Here is a 21,023-nt window from a genome sequence, read left to right on the forward strand (position 1 = left end):
ATGTAACCACCTTATGACCACATGTGAGTAGAAATCTAACCACTTTATGACGACACGTGAGTAGAAATCTAACCACTTTATGACCACACGTGAGGAGAAATCTAACCACCTTATGACCACACGTGAGTAGAAATGTAACCACCTTATGACCACACGTGAGTAGAAATGTAACCACCTTATGACCACACGTGAGTAGAAATGTAACCACCTTATGACCACACGTGAGTAGAAATGTAACCACCCAATGACCACACATGAGTAGAAATGTAACCACCTTATGACCACACGTGAGTAGAAATCTAACCACCTTATGACCACACTTGAGTAGAAATCTAACCACCTATGACCACACTTGAGTAGAAATCTAACCACCTATGACCACACGTGAGTAGAAATGTAACCACCTTATGACCACACGTGAGTAGAAATGTAACCACCTATGACCACACGTGAGTAGAAATGTAACCACCTATGACCACACGTGAGTAGAAATGTAACCACCTATGACCACACGTGAGTAGAAATGTAACCACCTTATGACCACACGTGAGTAGAAATCTAACCACCTTATGACCACACGTGAGTAGAAATCTAACCACTTTATGACCACACGTGAGTAGAAATCTAACCACTTGGTGACCACACGTGAGTATAAATCGAACCACTTGGTGACCACACGTGAGTAGAAATCTAACCACTTTATGACCACACGTGAGCAGAAATCTACCCACTTTATGACCACACGTGAGTAGAAATCTAACCACTTGGTGACCACACGTGAGTAGAAATCGAACCACTTGGTGACCACACGTGAGTAGAAATGTAACCACCCTATGACCACACGTGAGTAGAAATTCACACATCATTTCAACAGGTTGTTTGTTGTTGTTCTTGTTGGTTGTACAGGATTGTTGTGTTTTCACCCCTGTCTGTGAACAAGGTACTGTATCTCAAAAAAAGTATGGACGGATTCGGACAAAATTTGCTGTGGAGGTTGGGTGTGTGACAAGGACGAATTTTTTAGATTTTGGTGAAGATGCGGATCCACATGTGGATCTGAGAATTTTAAAAGTCATTCTTCACCATTGATTGAAAGGGCCAAAAATGATAAATAGCATCATATTTCGAAAAGTTATGGACGAGTTATGACAAAACTTGGTGGACGAGTTGGGTCGGTGACAAGAACAAGCCGATTCGATTTTGGTTGAGGTTAGAATCCGGATCTGGCCTCTCAGTGGGATACAAACTGTAAACTGTTCAGCCTGGTGGTAGTTTAATCTGAAACAACTCGATCAGGGACAATAAAACTCATGCCATTTATCAAGGTCTTTGTCCGAGTAGTTCTGTGAATCTTGCGAGTTTGTGAAAGAAAACATCCAACATGATATGTACGATCCATGCTGTTGCTATTTCAATCACGGTTGCTGTGAAGTCAATGATAGTAAGATGGGGAGAGGGAAGAGTTCAATATTCCACTGTTTCAATGAGGTAATGAAGAAATATGAAATGATGGATAGGTGGAATGTCGAGAGGATAGGGGAGGACATAGTTGGGGTTGGGAGGTGTGCAGAGCAAAGATTGGGAGGGGCAGGTTGAAAAATTGTGGGGGGAGGGGTAGGCATTAAGGACTATCGGTGGAGGGGGGAGGTTGAAAAGTTGTGGTGGTGTGTGTGGGGAAGGAGTGCCGGGGTTTTAAAGCTTGGAGTATGCAGGGGATTAAGGTCTTATTGTTGGGAAGGGGAGGTTGAGGACTTGGGGGTTTGGGTTGGGGGGTTGAAGTCTTGAAGTCACATTTGACATTGCGTGGATGTTCCCAGGTCGCTGCCAGTGACGTCATAATATATTTTGTTTGGCTAAGCACCAAATGTGACAATTAGCATTCTTTTACAAGAGATAGGTGCTCCAAAACAGTTACCTGCATGGCAAAGAAATCGCTGGACATTCACAACAACATCCCTCCTAGAGCATGATGAATGCCTTGTATACAAACAATATTACGTAGTTATCTTTCCCCAGAGCACCCTAGCCATCAAGCAGCCTATTCCAATTCCCATATCCTACAATTCGATACCAATGTGTACCAATCATTCTCAGATTGGATAATTTGAAAGGCAGGTACGCCACTTTTGAGTTACCCTGCACTCATGTTTCCACATGAGTCCACACAAGATGGTCACAAAGTCCTCTGGCCACTCTGTGGTATTATTGGGAAATGGTATGGAAATCTGGGAACATCAGCACATGGGAGACAAGACGAGCTCAGATGTTGTTATTCAGCCTTGATAATTCAAGTTATGCAAAGTAAATTTCACAATTGTCTCCGTTTTGCTTGTACATGGTTTGCTTTGCGGCAGGTCAACAGGAGTACTGTGGGACACGAACCATCCTGGAGAAACGGCATAAAAAACATGATTTACACTTTGTTCTTATTTTTTGGTATACAGAAATCTCATTTCATGGTGGAGCATATATATATATATATATATATACATACACAGTATAGAGCCTGTGATTGATGCTGTGAAGAGGAACAGGTTGAGATGGTTTGGTCATGTGTTGAGGAAGGATGAAAGTGACTGGTTGAGAAGAGTGATGGAAATGAATGTATAAGGAAGTAGAGGACGGGGAAGACCGAAAAAGACTTGGCTAAAGATGGTGGAAGAAGAAATGCGGGCAAGGGGGTTAACAAGGAGAGATGCAGAAAATAGGGCAAAATGGAGAAGATCGTCATGGGGACCGCAAGGCTAACCCCCGCTCTAGCAGGGAAAATGGCCTTAAAATGCATGTTGTTGTTGTTGTTGTTGTATACACAGTGCATTCAGAAAGTATTCAGACCCCTTCACTTTTTTCACATTTTGTTATGTTGCAGCCTTATGCTGAAATCGTTGAAATTCATTTTTTCCCTCATCAATCTACACTCAATACCCCATAATGACAAAGAGAAAACAGGATTTTAGAAAGTTTTGCAAATTTATAAAAAATATAAAACTGAAATATCACCTTGACGTAAGTATTCAGACCCTTTGCTATGATACTTGAAATTTAGCTCGGGTGCCTCCCATTTCTCTTGATCATCTTTGAGATGTTTCTACACCTTGATTGGAGTCCACCTGTGGTAAATTCAATTGATTGGACATGATTAGGAAAGGCACACACCTGTCTATATAAGGTCTCACAGCTGACAATGCATATCAGAGCAAAAACCAAGCCATGAGGTCGAAGGAACTGCCTGCAGAGCTCAGACAGGATTGTGTTGAGGCACGGATTTGGGGAAGCCTACAAAAAAAAATTCTACTGCATTGAAGGTTTCCAACAGCACAGCGGCCTCCATAATTCTTAAATGCAAGAAGTTTGGAACAACCAGGACTCTTTCTAGAACTGGCCACCCGGCCAAACTGAGCAATCGGGGGAGGGGGGCCTTGGTAAGAGAGGTGACCAAGAACCCGATGGTCACTCTGGCTGAGCTCCAGAGATCCTGTGTGGAGATGGGAGAAACTTCCAGGACAACCATCACTGCAACACTCCACCAATCTGGGCTTTATGGCAGAGTGGCCAGACGGAAGCCTCTCCTCAATGAAAGACACATGAAAGCCCGCTTGGAGTTTGCAAAAAAGCACCTAAAGGACTCTCAGACTGTGAGAAACAAGATTCTGTGGTTTGATGAAACCAAGATTGAACTGTTTGGCCTCAATTCTAAGCGTTATGTCTGAAGGAAACCAGGCACCGCTCATCACCTGCCCAATACCATCCCAATGGTGAAGCATGGTGGAGGCAGCATCATGCTGTGGGGGTGTTTTTCAGCAGCAGGGACTGGGGGACTGGTCAGGGTTGAGGGAACAATGAACGGAGCAAAGTACAGAGATATCCTTAATGAAAACCTGAAACAGAGCGCTCAGGACCTCAGACTGGGCCGAAGGTTCACCTTCCAACAGGACAATGACCCGAAGCACACAGCCAAGACAATGCAGGAGTGGCTCAGGGACAACTATGTGAAGGTCCTTGAGTGGCCCAGCCAGAGCCCTGACTTGAACCCAATCGAACATCTCTGGAGAGACCGAAAAAGGGCTGTCCACCGACAGTCCCCATCCAACCTGACAGAGCTTGAGAGGATCTGCAGAGAAGAATGGCAGAAAAATCCCCAAATCCAGGTGTGCAAAGCTTGTCGCATCATACCCAAGAAGACTCGAGGCTGTAATCGCTGCCAACGGTGCTTCAACTAAGTACTGAGTGAAGGGTCTGAATACTTATGTCAATGTGATATTTCACTTTTTTCTTTTTAATAAATTTTCAAAACTTTCTAAAATCCTGTTTTCTCTTTGTCATTATGGGGTATTGAGTGTAGATTGATGAGGGAAAAATGAATTTAAACGCTTTCAGCATAAGGCTGCAACATAACAAAATGTGAAAAAAGTGAAGGGGTCTGAATACTTTCTGAATGCATGAGATATATATATTATATATATATATATATATATATATATATATATATATATATATATATATATATATATATATATATATATATATACACACACACACACACACACACAGACTTGGCATTTAATATGGAATATTTTTTTTTTCTTGACAGGTTTACTTTCTTAACTCAGTATATCAATCTGGTGAGTTTCTTTTACACTTTGGTGATTTATTTGTTAAAAGAACCATGTCACTGATTGTCTGTTGCAGCAAGACGTCAACAACAGGATTATATCACAGGTGGCGTGGCAAAATGTATGGGCAGGTGCATTTGATGATTGGCTTCACAGTCGGGTATACAATGGTTGTTGCGTTCTGTATTTGTGGAAAACAACTGCTGCCAGCTGCATGTCTCCAAAAGTTATTGCCGCTTCCTCTGGAGATGGTCCGTCAACTCGACAATGCTGTTTGTCATGGAGTGGTGGCTTTACGAAATTACGGCATGAAACAGCGTGCTATTGCTCGGCAGTATGGCATCACTCAAGGTCAGGTGTCAAAGATCCTGAAACGAAATGCTCAGAGGGGTGTCCCTACTCCAATACCGAGGCCAGGACATCCCCGCAGAACCACAAGGAGGGATGATCGCCAGCTGCACCGGTTAGTCCGCAATGGCCGTACCAAATCAGCTAATCGGCTTCGGGCTGAGTGGCAGCAACTGACAAATGTGCCTGTATCCAGAAGGCTAGTCAACCAACGACTGGTTCAAGCAGGCTATCGTGCCAGGCGTTCCCTGAGAAAGCCACGCCTGACCAGACAACACCACCAGCGCCGATTGCAGTGGGCCAGAGAGCACCATCAATGGCAGCCAGGACACTGGAATCACGTGATCTTCAGTGACAAGTCTAGATTTCTGGTCTATCGTCAAGATGGCCTCGTCGAGTGCGCAGACAAGTGCATGAAGCCTACAACAAAGATTGTATAGTGCCAAGAGTCCAAGCTGGAGGTGGTGGGGTGACCGTTTGGGCTGCTTTTCATGCAGGGGGCAAAACTGACCTGGTTGTTCTGAATGGAAACCTGAACCAGTTCAACTACAGGGCCATTCTGGAAGAAACATTGCTTCCATTTGCTCATGCAGCCTTTCGAGGAAACTTTGTCTTCCAAAATGACAATGCACGGCCTCATCGTGCTCGCATGATCCAACACTTTCTTGCTGACCGTAGTGTAGAGCATATGGAGTGGCCTGCCATGTCCCCGGATATGAATCCGATAGAGAACTTGTGGGCAAAATTAACGCGTCAAATCGACCACTTGGACCAGCAGCCGACCTCTGTGCGTGAATTGCAGCAGGCTATTGTCACTGCATGGCAAGCAATTCCTGTCCAAACCTTGGCAAATCTCGTGAACAGCATGCCTCAACGTGTACGTGCTCTACTGAATGCTCGTGGGGGTTACACGAAGTACTGAACTGTAATTTTACTGTCTGTAATCCCAGTCGTAATTTAACTTTTGTTTTTGTTAAAAAAAAAAATTGGCTAATGTGCAAAATAAAGAGATACTTCTGGAAAACGTACAGAAGTTTAACACAGTACTGTCCATGAATTGAGTTCGATATCAGTTTCCATCACTTTCAAGGATCAATTTATTTGTTTCGAAATGTAAAATGTGGTTTTTGTTTCTTTTAAAGGTCACATTAACAAAATCTAGAATAATTTCAACATAATTCCAATGAATTTTTGGTTGTAAGACATCTTGAAAAGTAAGTTCACCCCCACAAAAAAAATATTCCATATTAAATGCAAAGTCTGTGTATATATATATATATATATATATATATATATATATATATATATATATATATATATATATATATATATATATATATATTGTTGCAGTTTTGAGTTTTGTATAATAAAGGTTAAATTTCCCCTCATAGTTAGTCACACAACAACACGTAGCCTCGCGATAGTTCAGTTATTTCTTAGTATTTGTGAGCATAGTCCTTTTCCTGTGTTAGTTTTGCGTTGAGTTAGTATTTGTTTTTTAATAATGTTAGTTAGTTTGTTAGTTTAATAAGTTAGTTTGTTAGTTAATAATGAGAGTTAGGTCCTTTTCATTGTTTCATTGCCTTATGCCGCCTCCATTGCCTTACGCCTCTTTGTGCTGCCTTTGGCTTTTTGGCGCGAATTAACACGAGGCAGGCCTGGCACATCGAGCAGGGACCGAATGAGGGCGGCAGAGAAGCTGACGGTAAGCGCGAGCCGCCAATCAGGGCTCAGAGGGAGTGGCTGCGGCAATGCGTCACAGGGTGTGGTTGGAACGTTCGAGAGGGCTCAGGGCGTGGCAATAAAACCCGTCGCGCGAAGCCCCCACCAGCAGTTCGGGGAGAGATGAGCTTGTGCATTGAGCTATTGGAGAGGCGCGTATTGATGAGAGTTACGAGTTCGGAGAAAAGACGCACATGAACCAAGTATAAGCGCTCGTATTAAATGACGCTTGGTTGAGCTTGAGGCCGAGCCTCTATTGGGTTACGCGTGGGATAGCGCGCCGGTAACTCAACGCGCTGTGGAAAGCCGCCGAGAGACACGTACATTCCCTCCCGCCTTCCTGCCTCATCTGCCCTTTGTTCGAGAGACGCGCTACGAGGATCCTTTCCACCACCTGCTTGCCTTCATTGCGGGACGTGGTGTGACCGTGGAGAGCCACGCCGGGCGACGCCGTTCCTGGACGACTAAGGCAGCGCGTGAACATCATCCTGCCTGCATTTCCCCTTTGTGAGTGTGATCGGGCCCGTGTCTGGGAATAAGCATAAGACTGTATAAGGCTGCTCTGTGTCTCTGTCTTCCACCGAATTGTACATAAAAGTGTAAATACTAATTAAACCTGTTATTTCTTTATTCGACCGTTTCGTCCCTTCCATCATTGACGAAGCATGGTACGAATAGAACCGCTCGAATCGGGTTCCAATACTAACGGTAACTGCACGGACCACGTGGTACGCAATCCGCTCGGTGTACCCAAATTACACGTGGCTCGTGCGAGGCTTGCTTCCCCGCTTCCGTGGTGGCGCAGGTATTTAGGTACGTGCCAGACTTGTCCCAAAACCCTACCTTGCGTTTGCCCGGAAAGGACGTTTCAAGTCTCGGTTACGCCGGCCCAGGAAGAACAAGGGGCTTAATCTCCCCTTGGTAAGGGTAGGAAGGGTGGCGGAAAACCGTAACAATATATATATATATATATATATATATATATATATATATATATATATATATATATATATCCACAGGGCATTTTCAAAGTGATACGAAAAGTAGTCCAAGTTATGACAAAAAATATAATGATATTTATATATAATATAAAAAATATAAAAATATAAAAATATAATGAATTGATACTATAAGAGAGCCGTTTGTCTGTCTGTGTGTGGCTATTTTTCCTCAGAGATGACTGAACAGATCTTTGTTAAACTTTCACGAATTCATCAGTGACTGTCGCAGGTTGTTTTGGCAGAAAGAAAAAATGGGAAAATAATTGTTTTGGTATTTGTTTATGAAAAGAAAAATGTGATTTTTGGGGCATTTTTCTTTTAATTGCTCCATTGTGGGTGTTGGAAAGAGTGTAGGGACCCCATTCCTTAGTGGGTGTAGGGAAGTGTTTAAGGTCCCCACAAAAGTAGACCAGGCAATGCCAAGTTCCCCTGCTAGTATAATATAAAATATGTTTTTTCACTAATACATCTTACTATAATTGCAAAGGATCGTCTGAGACTGTTGTCTAAAGTTGTGGTTCACAGAGGTTATGTGTTAGCTCTTGTTTGTCTGTTAGCTGAGTATCTCAAAAAGTTATGGACGGATTCAGATGAAACTTGGTGGAAAGGTTGGGTGTGTGACAAAGACAAATTGATTCCATTTTGGAGAAGACCCGAATCCAGACCCAGCCTTTCAGTTGGATACAAAATGTAAACTGTTCAGGAGGTATGTGCTCTACCTCGTGCCATTCTCTCATTTACTTGTAAATTGTAGAAAGATGAAGCCATTGGAATTTCTTTGACTATTATGAGTATCTCGTTCACAGAACATTTTAAATGCACATCGTACATTGGATTGCAACAAGATGAACTGAAATGTGAGCCCGTCTAAAAAATTTGACATTTTATAAAACAACATGATGCAAATTAGAGTTTGGAGAGCTACAAGTTTTGTTTTGTTTGTCATCGCCATTTCTGTTGAGCAGAAGGGGATCTGCATGACGGAGGGAGACACGGATCAAGCAGAAAGAAAAGCGGAAGAAAAATTTTTTTTTAAAAAAGAAGAAAGAAAGAAAGCGGCAGATTCAAGCAAAAACAACATGAATTACCTGTTCTCCTCCCCCTCAAGGAGCTTCCTGTACGTGGCGATCTCTACGTCCAGCGCCAGCTTGACGTTCATCAGCTCCTGGTAGTCACGTACGTGCCGAGCCATATCGTTCTTGGCCTTTGCCAACTCATCCTCTAAGGTAGTAATGGCAGACTTCCCTTCTCGGACCGATGTCTGCCCACGCTCCTCTGCCTCCTGAATGGCACTTTCCATCTGGTTACGCTGTCAACACAACAAGAACATTTGTTTTCTAATCTCTTTCTGTTCGCACAACAAGACATGATCTGAAATATCTGGGTTGAGTTCATTAAAAATCATACAATCCTAGAACAAAACCTTTCTGCTCTGGCATCAGATGTGCTCCCATTATATCTCTAAAGGCACATTTATATTGCTCCAAATGGCGAAACAGAGGCAGACCAAGCGAGATGACGATCCGCGGAAGGCCAGTTTGGTTGGCATTTATTCAGTGAGAGGTTATCCTTGCAAACACTCATCAATTCTGCCTTTGTTCAAAGGTAAGAATAATGGGAAATGCCCAAATGTGGGGACGAAAGCACCCAACGTCTCTCTGGGCCACTCCTTGACCTAAATCTTGCAAATGACTCAAGGTTCCCACCAGGTTTGCCGATCGGATGGGTTTAAAACACATATAAATGCTTGCAAGTGGCCTAGACAGAATTGACTGTTCAAGCACAATATAAGCACACCTAAAAAGGCCACTAAGATCTTCATGCTAAGATGCTAATAGGTTCTTCATAGATAAGATGTTCATAGACAGATACTACAGATAAGTGATGTACCATACTCTGAAATTGCTTCCACAGCAGCTTCTTGGCAAGGGTTATACTGGATGGTTTGCCATTGCCTTCCCAGCAGTATTTAAGGCAGGAAGTTGGAATTTGACCAAGATGCGGCGATAACTCGCCTACTTTTCGCACAGGACAGCATGGGATATTTAACGTCCAATAACATGCCGGCAGAAGCAACACCCAGTTTAACGTCCATCCGAAGGAAGGCACATACATTGATGAAGCATGTGAAACACTGGGGTGACAGTTTATAGCTGGGCCGAGATTCAAACCCAGGCTAGACAGGTTTGAGGCAAGTATGAGATAAGGAAATAGAATAGTTATTTTCTCAGCTCGTCAACCAGCCTATTCCAATCCACAACAGTACAAAGGCCGCCCTCAACTTATGTTGAAGGGTGTTTGACATCTTCATCACACTTGCCAACATGAAGGGTGTTGGAAGCAGGGGGTGGCGGAGGGGCAAGTGTCTCCAATTTCCAATTGTTTGTGCTCTCCCCAAAAGAGAGAGGTGTGGGAGAAGAAAAAAAAAAACCAAAGAGAGCAATAGAAGAAACTTAAAACTTAGCAGAGAAAGGAACTCTTTATGGAAGTTAAAGTTTTTTTTAAAACAAGGAGAAAAAGACATAAAATGTCATAGTGCCCGTGGTTTTAATAATTTTGCTGTACGGAGTAAAAGGGCTTGCCCATATTTACAAGATTATAATTTATGTTTCTTTGGACAGATTACAAAACAAAATCTTCTGCATCTTTATACTCTCATCTCTCATGTCTTGTCTTTGTGCCAATGTTGAACAAAATTGGTTCATGCATGTCCGAGAAATGGATGGGGACACACTTGAGTAACGAAATGTCCGCCAGTCGGCCATCTTGGATCTGATATCGAAAAAAAAATGACACATATGTAAGCCATCATTCATTATCTGTGTGCCATGGATGAACAAAGTCCGTAAATGCATGTCCGAGAAATGGTTGAGGATGTGTTCAACATCGGGTTTTGTACAACTAAAATGGCCGTCAGTCTACCAGTTGGCCATCTTTGATCAGATCGTAAAATAAAGTGAGGGGCATGTGTATGCCGTCATGTACTGGGCTTGTACCAAGTTTGAACAAAATCGGAACATGCATGTCCGAGATATGGTTGGGGACATGTTTATGTAACAAAATGGACACCAATGGGCCATTTTGGATTTGATCTCGAAAAGAAATGATGTGCATATGTAAGCCATCATTCATTATCTGTGTGAAAAGTCTGAACAAGATCAGTAAATGCATGTCTGAGAAATGATTGAGAACGTGTTCAACACCAGGTTTTTATAACTAAAATAGCTGCCAGTCGGCTATCTTCGATCGCACCACGAAACAAAATTATGTGCATATGTATACCAACATGTACTGTCTTTGTGCGAAGTTTGAACAAAATCGGTCCATACATCTCCGAGATATGGCTGCGGGCGGATGGACACATGGACGGACGGATGAGACCCAATCCATAAGCCCCCTTTTTGGACTAGGTCCAACGGGGACTAATAGTAAAATGGGTGCCCTTTTCATGGTGAAAGGGACCATTTTTCGGGAGGGGGAGGCACCATATCTCAGGGAAAAGACACCCTTTTTGTAATGAAAAAAAAAATGCTCTTTTGATAATTTTCTTTGCCCCTTACCCAATCCTGAAATGCTTCCGGCACACCTCCTTGCCAAGGATAGGATGGCAAGAGTGAGCAGCCTTGGGAATAAAACCCACACCAGAAAGTGAAGAACGAAAGAAGCCTTCAAACACTCGACCAAACAGCAGACTCATATAGAAAGCCTGATATACTTATACAATGGATAACAAACTTTCCATGTCAATTTTCAGTTGACTTATCCCTTTTTAAGTTGGTCATTTTAATCAGTCGTATATTTTGAGTAATGATTTTCAAGTCACCAAATATAATAATTACCTCCACCCAGGTGCATCCTCGGAGACATGCTGAATGTAGAAGGTGGATCAGACTCGGCAACGGTTGCAAGAGTGAGATGTGCATGGAAGAAGTTTCGGGAACTGAGTGGCGTGCTGATGAGGAGGGGAGTGTCGTTGAAGCTGAAGGGAAAGGTGTATGCTGCATGTGTGAGAAGTGTTATGATTTATGGGAGCGAGACATGGGTAATGAACGTAGAGCAGCAACAAAGGGTGGAAAGGGTGGAAATGCGAATGGTTCGACGGATGTGCGGAGTATCGTTGAGAGAGAGGAAGACAAATGATGAATTGCGAAAGATGATGGGAATAGAGCCTGTGATTGATGCTGTGAAGAGGAACAGGTTGAGATGGTTTGGTCATGTGTTGAGGAAGGATGAAAGTGACTGGTTGAAAAGAGTGATGGAAATGAATGTAGAAGGAAGTAGAGGACGGGGAAGACCGAGAAAGACTTGGCTAAAGATGGTGGAAGAAGAAATGCGGGCAAGGGGGTTAACAAGGAGAGATGCAGAAAATAGGGCAAAATGGAGAAGATTGTCATGGGGACCGCAAGGCTAACCCCCGCTCTAGCAGGGAAAATGGCCTTAAAATGCCTGTTGTTGTTGTTGTTGTTGTTGTTGTACCCAGGCGTCGAGAGCCAGCATGGGCCCCCGAGGCAAACAACTTCGGGGCCCCCACCCTCACCCTTTCTCTCTTTTATAACTTTTTAAAGTAACTTTCTTGAATGAAAAACAAAAAACTTTTTTAACATATGGTCATTTTTATTTAGCTGTATGATCGAAAACAAAGGAGATAGCGGGACGTTTGGACCGATTGACTCAATTCGCACCCTTGACTGTTGAACAGGATTTTATCCATATGATTGGCAAAAAAAAATGCGTGAGAAGATGGTTAATATTTTCTTTGGACAAAGACGATATAAACCCATTTCTTTGTAACGCACATTTCTGGTTAATAACCATTTTCTGTAAAGTTTGAAACTGTACCATTAACACCGATAAATGTTCTTTTGTTTCCGGCAAGGAAAGCAAAATCAGCTTCTGGGTTTAAATGTAACGATGAGCAAGTGAGGGTGAGCCGATTAGGGGCTTCGCTGTACTGTTTGTCCAAACCTCGACTCCTTGCCTTGTTGGTCACTTATTTGCTTACCTGCCTCTGCAGGGTGTCCATCTCACACTTAAAACGCTGTACACGATGGCGAAGCTCCTCAATTTCACTCTTTGCGTTGCGGAGTTCACGGCAGTTTCGTTCAGTTGATTCATTCATGTCAGTGATCTAAATGCAAAAAGACAACGGTTGATATCTATCATTGTACAATGTGGAAGATAGTCAAAAAAATTTAAATCATGTTTTTTTATACAGGATCTAAGGCTCATGGAGGAGTTGGACCACAAACACGAAGACAAATACATGAGACTTGACTTCAGACCTGCACCGCCACTGAGCTTGGTGGAAGTGACATCTCTACCCAGAGCACTCTGCACAGGTGGCGCCATCTTTTTTTAAAGTCACTTTTTCTCTGCACTCAGTTAGGCAACTAAGAGGGAATTTCCTCCTCCCCATGGATGCCAACCGATGGGGTTTGTCAGTACTCTAACTGCTTTATCCTCATAAATGCTGTTCATGAAGCAAGGAGCAGCACATACAATTTTTAAGTCTTTGGTGTGAGGCATGACTCAGCCAGGACTTAAATCAAACCGTTCATCTCCCCCGAAACATAGCGGATGCTTTAACTAAAAACTAAGGTCATGGTAGATCGAGGTGACATAGAGTGATAAATGTAAAACACTGATATTGGGGTAGTGGAGCCACATTTGGACAAAACAAGCAAGAGAAAGAATGAACAAGACAAGAGGAAAGAGAGGAGGGGAACAAACAGTAGCCTGTAAGAGGTTGGGTTAGGTAAGGTTAATGTGGTAGAGATATTATGGTAGTGAGCTACCTGTGTGAATTCCTCGAGGGAAGGGTGGAATTGAATGACCTCTGGAAGACAGTTCCACAAATGGGAGAAAAGAGGAACACAATAATTGAGCACTACTGCTGTCAAGGCTAATTGGAAATAAGCGTGCTGGAACGTGGTTGAGAGAACATGTTTTTGCAACTTCCTTGCGAATGGGAATGATGTTAGCAGACAGGCAGATTGGTTGTGGCCAAACAAAGTGCGAGCAGACTGAAGAGAGCAGGCAAATTATAAGTATGAGCACATTATTCATAGGGTGATTGCGTCACCCCTCTACACACACATATGTGTACACACACACACAATTACATTTTTACTCTGAGTAAATTTACACATGCAATTCTGACAACTCCTCAAAAAGCCTCTTGTCGGAAATAATAGCAAGGACAAAGGGTAAAATAGGGTAAGAGGGTAAAATAAGGGTTCTAACGGGTAAATGCTAAATGGTTCTAGAGGGTAAATTCTAAAGTTCTAAAGGGTTCCTAAATCAGTGGCCGTAGTATAGAAATTGTGGGTGGAGTCAGGTGTACTGTCTAACCAATAGGTGGAACTCACACGCACGCACGCACAGCTCCTTTTATGTATAGAAGAGTAGCGGATCAGGCTTTCAGGGCATGGATACTGATGCTATTTTGGCTTGTCACAGATGAAGAGTTCAGGGTGGACACAACTTTTTATTTTTGTGAGTAAAAGACACAGAGACAAGTAGGCTGTGTTAATTTTGGCCAGAAATGGATTGGTTGAGAACATGAGATAGGGAGGTAAACACTGAGTTGCGACAATCTGCTTTTGCCTCTCTCGAGTCTGATGTGAGGTTGTTTAAGGTGACAAATGGGATGGAGAGGAGGGGAGAGGGTAGTAAGACACTAAAGATGGACTAGACATGGCACTAACAGAAAATTGAGGAAGGAGTCTGTCTGGAAAGTTCAATCTTGAAAGTAGAAAGAAGTTATTTTCTGGCTTGCCTAAGGATGGACACACACAATGTGAGCCTTAAATAGTGACCAAGTCTCCCTAAGCTGGGTTCACCTCCTATGTTGAGAAAACAAGCTGCATGAACACAACTGCCTCACTACAGGATTCAGTTTACCAGAGCCAAGAGGATGGATAGGATATCCACAGAAGGAATAGGTTAAACTGGTGCATGTGTGACAGTCGACATTTGTGGAAGTATTCCCAGTTGGCATAAATATCGGATGCTATGGAGATGGCAGCCCAATATCCTTGAGAGTGTGCAGATTGCCGTCCTAGCCTGGTGGCCTGTGCAAACAAGCAAGTCTCTGCAGTGTTCAGCTCATTCTATAACAATAGGCAATATTACCAAGAGGAGCCAAAGAGGAGAGATTGTGTGGAAAGCTAAACATGACCAGGTTCAGGAGGGAAGTCCAAGCAGTTGCAGAAATTTGCAATGGAAGTTTGTCGATTGGGTCAGTCCCAGAGTCACAGAAGGTCTTCGCTGCAATGCCGTGGCTGGTTGTTGCAGAACTGACTGATGCCTAGTCACCTGGAATGGTGGCAAGTCACCACAGATGAGGAACACAGTTGGGATGGATTGTTATGAGTTGGTCCATATTTGCAGAAATAGAGGTGTTTTAGAGTCATCATCATCATCTCGTCTGCCTGCCTGCCCGTGTTTCTCCCTTTGCCCTGTGCCTCGTCGCCTCCTCATCACCTCCTGTTCACCTCTTCATTGTCACCTCACCGTCTCCTCATCACCTTCTCATCGCCTGCTCGTTCGGCCTGTCCACGGCTGCTTCAGCGCCAACCTCCTCCCCCCCCTCCTACGACGTCTCCACCACCAGAGATAAGTCACCTGGTTCTTGTTCGTCTGTGATTGAGTCTGGAGTGAGGCGCCTTAGATTTCTTTAGATTGATTTTACTCAATTGTATATAGTTACATATTATTTATGACTTGTTGCATGTTTCCCCATTTTTTTCCTTCCCCCATCCCGCCATCAAATTCTCCACCGTCGGATTCAATCTTCCCTGTTTTGTTTGTGTTCAGGAATAAACCCGTTGGTTTTACTAGAGCTAAGGTGCTCGTGTTTCTCCTCACAACCCCATGTGCGTAAAGCCACCATAATTGACGCCGTTTAAGGGAGTAAAGCCAGTTCGGCCTATCCGCTCAGTGGTCTGTGTTAACACACCACTTGAACACAACAATATTTTCCTTCTGTATTAAAATAATAGTTTAAAGTTGGCTTAATCTGAGTTTGAGCTTCATGATCAAAACGTCCTTAAAAAGCATCGAGTTTGTACGCATTGATGCAACGTGTGGCAAAAACATACAATGGAGGTAATCTGGGACCATCATCGGTTTGAGTACATTTTTATCTGGTTGTAATGCACAATGGGGAGTGGATAACAACATTGACACTCAGCAGCACAACTGACAAGTAAACGATTTACAAGCAATGATGTTATGCACACAAGGTTCAAGTCAGTATCAAATGGTGGGTTGAATTTCACCAAAGTAGTGATGAAAGTGTCCGTAGTAGTGATGAAAGAAGTGATGGAATTGGAATGAACACCTATTTGGAACACCTATTCCAAAGTAGTGATGAAAGAAGTGGAATGATGGTAATGAGAAGGAAGAGTTGGGAGACGAAAACTGTTGCTACATCGACAAGGTTTTCAGATTGAAATGCCTCTTAGTTCCTCTGCTGCTGACATCATAAATGGCCACCTATATGGAGCAAAGATTATGGTGCCATCATATCCGGTGATACCTATACTTTCAGAGAGACGTTTCTCTGTGTGTCTGTCTGTGTCGCCATTTTTCTCAGGTATGGCTGAACAGATCTTTATCAAACTTTCAGAAGTTCATCAGTGAGTTATTGGGAGTGTTTAAAGGCAAAAAGTTTTTTTTTAATTTTTAAGAAAAAAAAAGTTTGATTTTTTGGGGGATTTAACAAAAACATCGCTCTGAACGTATAGTGCCTTAGCCTTTGTAGCTATGTGAAAGGTAATATAAAATGATCCCCAGTGTGTGTGTAATATTTTCCTTCGTGGGTGCAGGGAAGTGTTTTAGGTACCCACAAAAAAATTTGATTTCTTCAAAATGCCAACAGGATTAGAACATCACCGGGCAATGCCGGGTACTCTTGTTAGTTACCTCCACCACCGAAGGTGGATGGAGGTTGTTTTCACCCCTGTCTGTTTGTGAACAACATATCTCAAAAGTTGTGGACGAATTTGGACGAAACTTGGTGGAGAGGTTGTGTGTGTGACAAGGGCTAATGTATTCGATTTTGGTGAAGATCTGAATATGGATTCAGATACGAGAATTATTTAATTTTTGAAGTAATTCTTCACCATTGAGAGATCGGGCGAAAAGCGATATATAACATATTTTTAAATGTCGTGGACGAGTTATGACTAAACTTGGTGGACGAGTTGGTTAGATGACAAGAACAAGCCGATTCGATTTTGGTTCAGGTCCGAATCCAGATTCGGCCTATCAGTGGGATAGAAACCATAAACTGTTCAGCCTGGCGGAGGTATGCGCTCTTTCTCGGATTTAATATTTAACCTTACAATTATAAGGTACAGGTGAAACTGCTGAGATGTTCAATCTTCCGAGGAGCATGTGGACAACCCTCAACAGCGAAAGGACTGGACAAGCCAACATGGCCACCCGATGTACCATTGGCACCTCAAAACCTCACGTGGCTGCAACTGTGGAAACCCTGTCCAAACGATGGAGTACATCATAACATCCTGTCCCAGACATAAGTTTCAGGATGACATCTTGGAGGTAAACTCTCTCTCCAGCAGGGCATATTGGATTGTCTGAGGGATTTATAACTAAAACTGTGATGATAGCTTCCGCTCACCCATAAGAAGAATATATATGATCCAAAATTATGTACATGCAGATGACAACTGTATTTGACCACATACAACATTCGATTGGAGAGAGCTTGTAGAGAGCAGGGTGGTAAGTGGTGGAGTTGGAAGGAAGACAGAGATCTAACTATCATGAACCTCTTTTGTTTGATTTGAAAATTAACAATTCAATATTCATTCAGAAATGCCAAAAACATTTATCTATAGCTTGTTCACTGCAAAACTAAATCCAAGTTTCATATTGAAGCATTTATTAATTATTTTTAGAGATAATGTTTTAACCCATAAATGCAGTGTACATTTGGAACTGGTGAAATCATGTGTACTGATTGGCATTAGAAAGATCGCATTCATTGAAATGGCTTTGCACAAAGATGAGCATGTTATGTAGTCAAACTCACTTTACTTTTGTACCAGCATTCCACCTCCTGACGACTTTTCGATGCAATGAGTCCGTAGTTTGACCTCACTTCATCAACTAGTGACTCCAAGTTAAAGTTGACACCAGCATCTTCTAGCTCAAGTGTCACAGTCATGTCCTGCACACGTTGCTCCATCTCATGTCTCTCCTGCATTAACGCACTCACACCTTCACTTGCCATTTTTACGCATCATATGTGGCACAGTAAGTTATAGACAAAGTATGTACATGCGGTGAAACAAAACCCTTACTGCAATGAACAGATGTCTCAGGAATTCCAACTGAGAATTGAGTTCGTTCAATCTGGTCTCCATCGCAACCTTGGATATGTGAGATTCGTCCACAGCCTGAAGAGAATATATATACACGAGTGGGGTATGCTTACTCATTGTGTAAGCAAAAACAAACCATGGTTCGTACGTACGCACATAATAAATAGAAGCTTTATGATGATAGGCAAGCATCACCGACCTGCTGTAGAAATATAAATTTAGGTTTATTTATTTATTTTAAGGACGTATTACTGTTTTTATGTAAATTTTCATTGAGATTTTTATTTCACAGAGTTTACAGTTATAGAAATTACAATTTTCAAATGCTATATATTGATTGAGGTAAAAAAAAAAATTTTAATTTATGTGTTTGCAGTTTTTAACGTAAATTTTCATTTACAGACGCTTTCCAAAGGTTCTGGGATTTTCTCAGTGTACCTACCGGCTTTGCCAAATTTCAGCTTTCTCTGACACCCAGAAGGTACCAAATATTAATATCAGTCAGTGGTTAGAAAAAGCTTTATATTATAATATGTATATGCTGGCGTGACTCAGCTCGCTACGCTCACTTCACCAAACGTCGCTGCAGAGGCATGGGCTTGTTCAAACTGAGGATAATGACTATGTGAGTTGCTGCGTTATCATGATTTACACCAATCATAATACAAACTTTTTTTTGTCCAAATTTATTTGTAATATCGGTAATATTTATTTATAATTTATTTGTAATCAAAAAAGGTCCAAGTGGTGTAAAGCTCTAAATGGTCAAGGGTCGAAGCTGTCTAATTGGGTTGAAGGGTGTAAGGGGTCAAAATGGCGTTAAGGTCTAAGCTAAGGGGTCGAAAGGGACGTAAGGAACTTGAGGGGTGTAAAGGCTTAAAGGGTATAAAAGGTTGGAAGGGTGAAGGGATCTCAAGGTATCTAAAGTATTGAAAGGGTCTTAAAGGTAAAAGTGGTCTAAAAGATCTTGAGAGTTTTCAGGATATTGGGATTTCATGGGTCTAAAGGGTCTTACAAGTCTTCAGGGTCTTTTGGGACTTTTGGGTCTTTTTGGGTATTTCAGGATATTTTGGGTATTCGGGGTATATTGGGTCTTCTGGGTCTTTAAGGGTCTTCAGCGTATATTGGGTCTTCAGGGTCTTTTGAGGTCGAAGTCTTGTAATTCTACTGTCGAAGTCTTCTGCAAACGGTAGATTGTGATACTTTCACCCCTGCACTCTCGACGTTGTTGATGATGTCACTGACAGTTGTTTTAGAGTTTTTCTTCACAGCTCTGATGATTTTTCCATCATCAGCTGCAGTTGTTTTCCTTCGACGACCTGGTCGTTGTCTATTGCTAAGTACACTTGTGGTTTCTTTATTTTTCAAGATATTCCAAATTGTTGTATTTGCTATTCCCCAATTTGTGTGCTGTGGTTCTAATTTAATTATTCTATTGTTTCAGCTTCCAAATTGCTTGCTTTTCTTTCATAGGCATTATTTGTCTTAATGTTGACTCGTCTTAATGTTGGTTTTTGTCTACTGACTCCAAAGTCAGACTCCCAAGGGAAAAGCAAAGGCTAAAACCAAGACTAGACATCCACAGCTCTTCTACGTGTGAATAATCAATGCAACAAGAAACACCTGAGCAACAAGAAACACCTGTCATTTGTTGCTGTCAGTCATTTGTTCCAATACTTATGATGCTGACCTAGAATGGGGGGGTTAACATAAAAAGTGGTATTGTTTTACAATGGTAAACCATAAATGTATAGAAATACCAATAAATAAAAGCTGACCTTCTGTATATAGTCTTGCCTCATATTCATATTTTGATCTCAAATCAAAACTTTAGTATATACAAATCATAATAAATTTGACTTCACTGTTCCAATACTTATGGAGAGCACTATATATTGGTATACACGAGTGAAGGAGGGAAAGTTTGAGATTTAATTGAAAAAGAAATGGATGAGTGGGAAATATAAAGGAATAAGAGTATTTGGAATGGTAGAAGAAAGGTGAAAACTTGGGGGTTGGGGTGGAGAGTTGGGGAGTATTGGAAGGGAGTGGTATGGAATGTATGGAAAAAGGGTTGGGTCAAAACTTGCGTGAACCTGCATAAATATGAAGTAGACAGCCCATTTTACTTCTTGAATGGTCGTCATCTATCTATAATTCCAGTAATCTCTGTATGTCTGTGTGTATGTCTGTGTGTCTGTGACCGCTGTTTCTCGACAACCACGGGTCCGATATACTTTAAACTTGCCAGGTATATTGCTGGGGACCTGAGGATGTGCCTTTTCAAGGTTTCATATTAATCGGACAAGTAGTTACCGAGCTATGTCCAAAAAAACGATTCAACCAATCAGAGAGCAGCGAGCTATCACGTGTGCCGAACGTGCCGAACAGACTCTGCCTCGGACGGCACATTTGAGAGCGTATTCATTTATTTCACGTTGGCAAACTATGTTGCCGCTATGTTGGCGTTAAACTATGTTTTAAAACTAATTAAAACTAATTTGCGATTCTTTTGCTTTCCTGCGCGTTTGTGCACGCTATGGCGATTTCTTTACCAAACTCCGCAAGCCGTTCGCTTTGGACCAAACCATTTCATGTAAATAGAGGGGGGGGGGGGGGGGGGGGGATTGTCACCGTACTCGCAAGCCGTTCGCTTTGGACCAAACCATTTCATGTAAATAGAGGGGGGGGATTGTCACCGTACTCGCAAGCCGTTCGCTTTGGCTTTGCGAATGGACCAAACCATTTCATGTAAATAGAGGGGGGGGATATAATTTTACATATATATATAGTACGGGCATGCCCTAGTTTTAAATAATAACAATCCGAGTTATTTTCTTTCCAATGTATTGGCGTGAAATGAGTAGGTACCCACCGATTTAGTGCGCATGTATTCGTTTTCCAAGTCGATACGAAGATCGTTCTCCTTTTGATACCTAGAACATATTGTTTGAAATATTGGTAAGAGGTCAGAAATTCATGAA

The 21,023-nt window shown here is 42.2% G+C and overlaps 1 protein-coding gene across 1 annotated transcript in view; it reads right to left on the minus strand.

The window, feature by feature from the left end:
• Positions 1–1,380: 1,380 nt before the first annotated feature.
• The window catches only part of LOC137416372 (intermediate filament protein ON3-like), an 85,270-nt gene continuing 65,627 nt past the window's right edge, over positions 1,381–21,023 (minus strand). The window contains exons 4-9 of the mRNA XM_068101923.2: positions 20,915–20,975; positions 18,019–18,114; positions 17,748–17,915; positions 12,687–12,812; positions 8,773–8,993; positions 1,381–2,386 (exon numbers count right to left, since the gene is read on the minus strand). Of these exons, the coding sequence (XP_067958024.2) occupies positions 2,356–2,386; positions 8,773–8,993; positions 12,687–12,812; positions 17,748–17,915; positions 18,019–18,114; positions 20,915–20,975 (703 nt within the window). The 3' untranslated portion in view covers positions 1,381–2,355. The remainder of the gene's footprint in view (positions 2,387–8,772; positions 8,994–12,686; positions 12,813–17,747; positions 17,916–18,018; positions 18,115–20,914; positions 20,976–21,023) is intronic.

This window comes from Myxine glutinosa, chromosome 1 (genome assembly GCF_964187855.1).
Source record: "Myxine glutinosa chromosome 1, kmMyxGlut1.1, whole genome shotgun sequence".
Taxonomy (NCBI): domain Eukaryota; kingdom Metazoa; phylum Chordata; class Myxini; order Myxiniformes; family Myxinidae; genus Myxine; species Myxine glutinosa.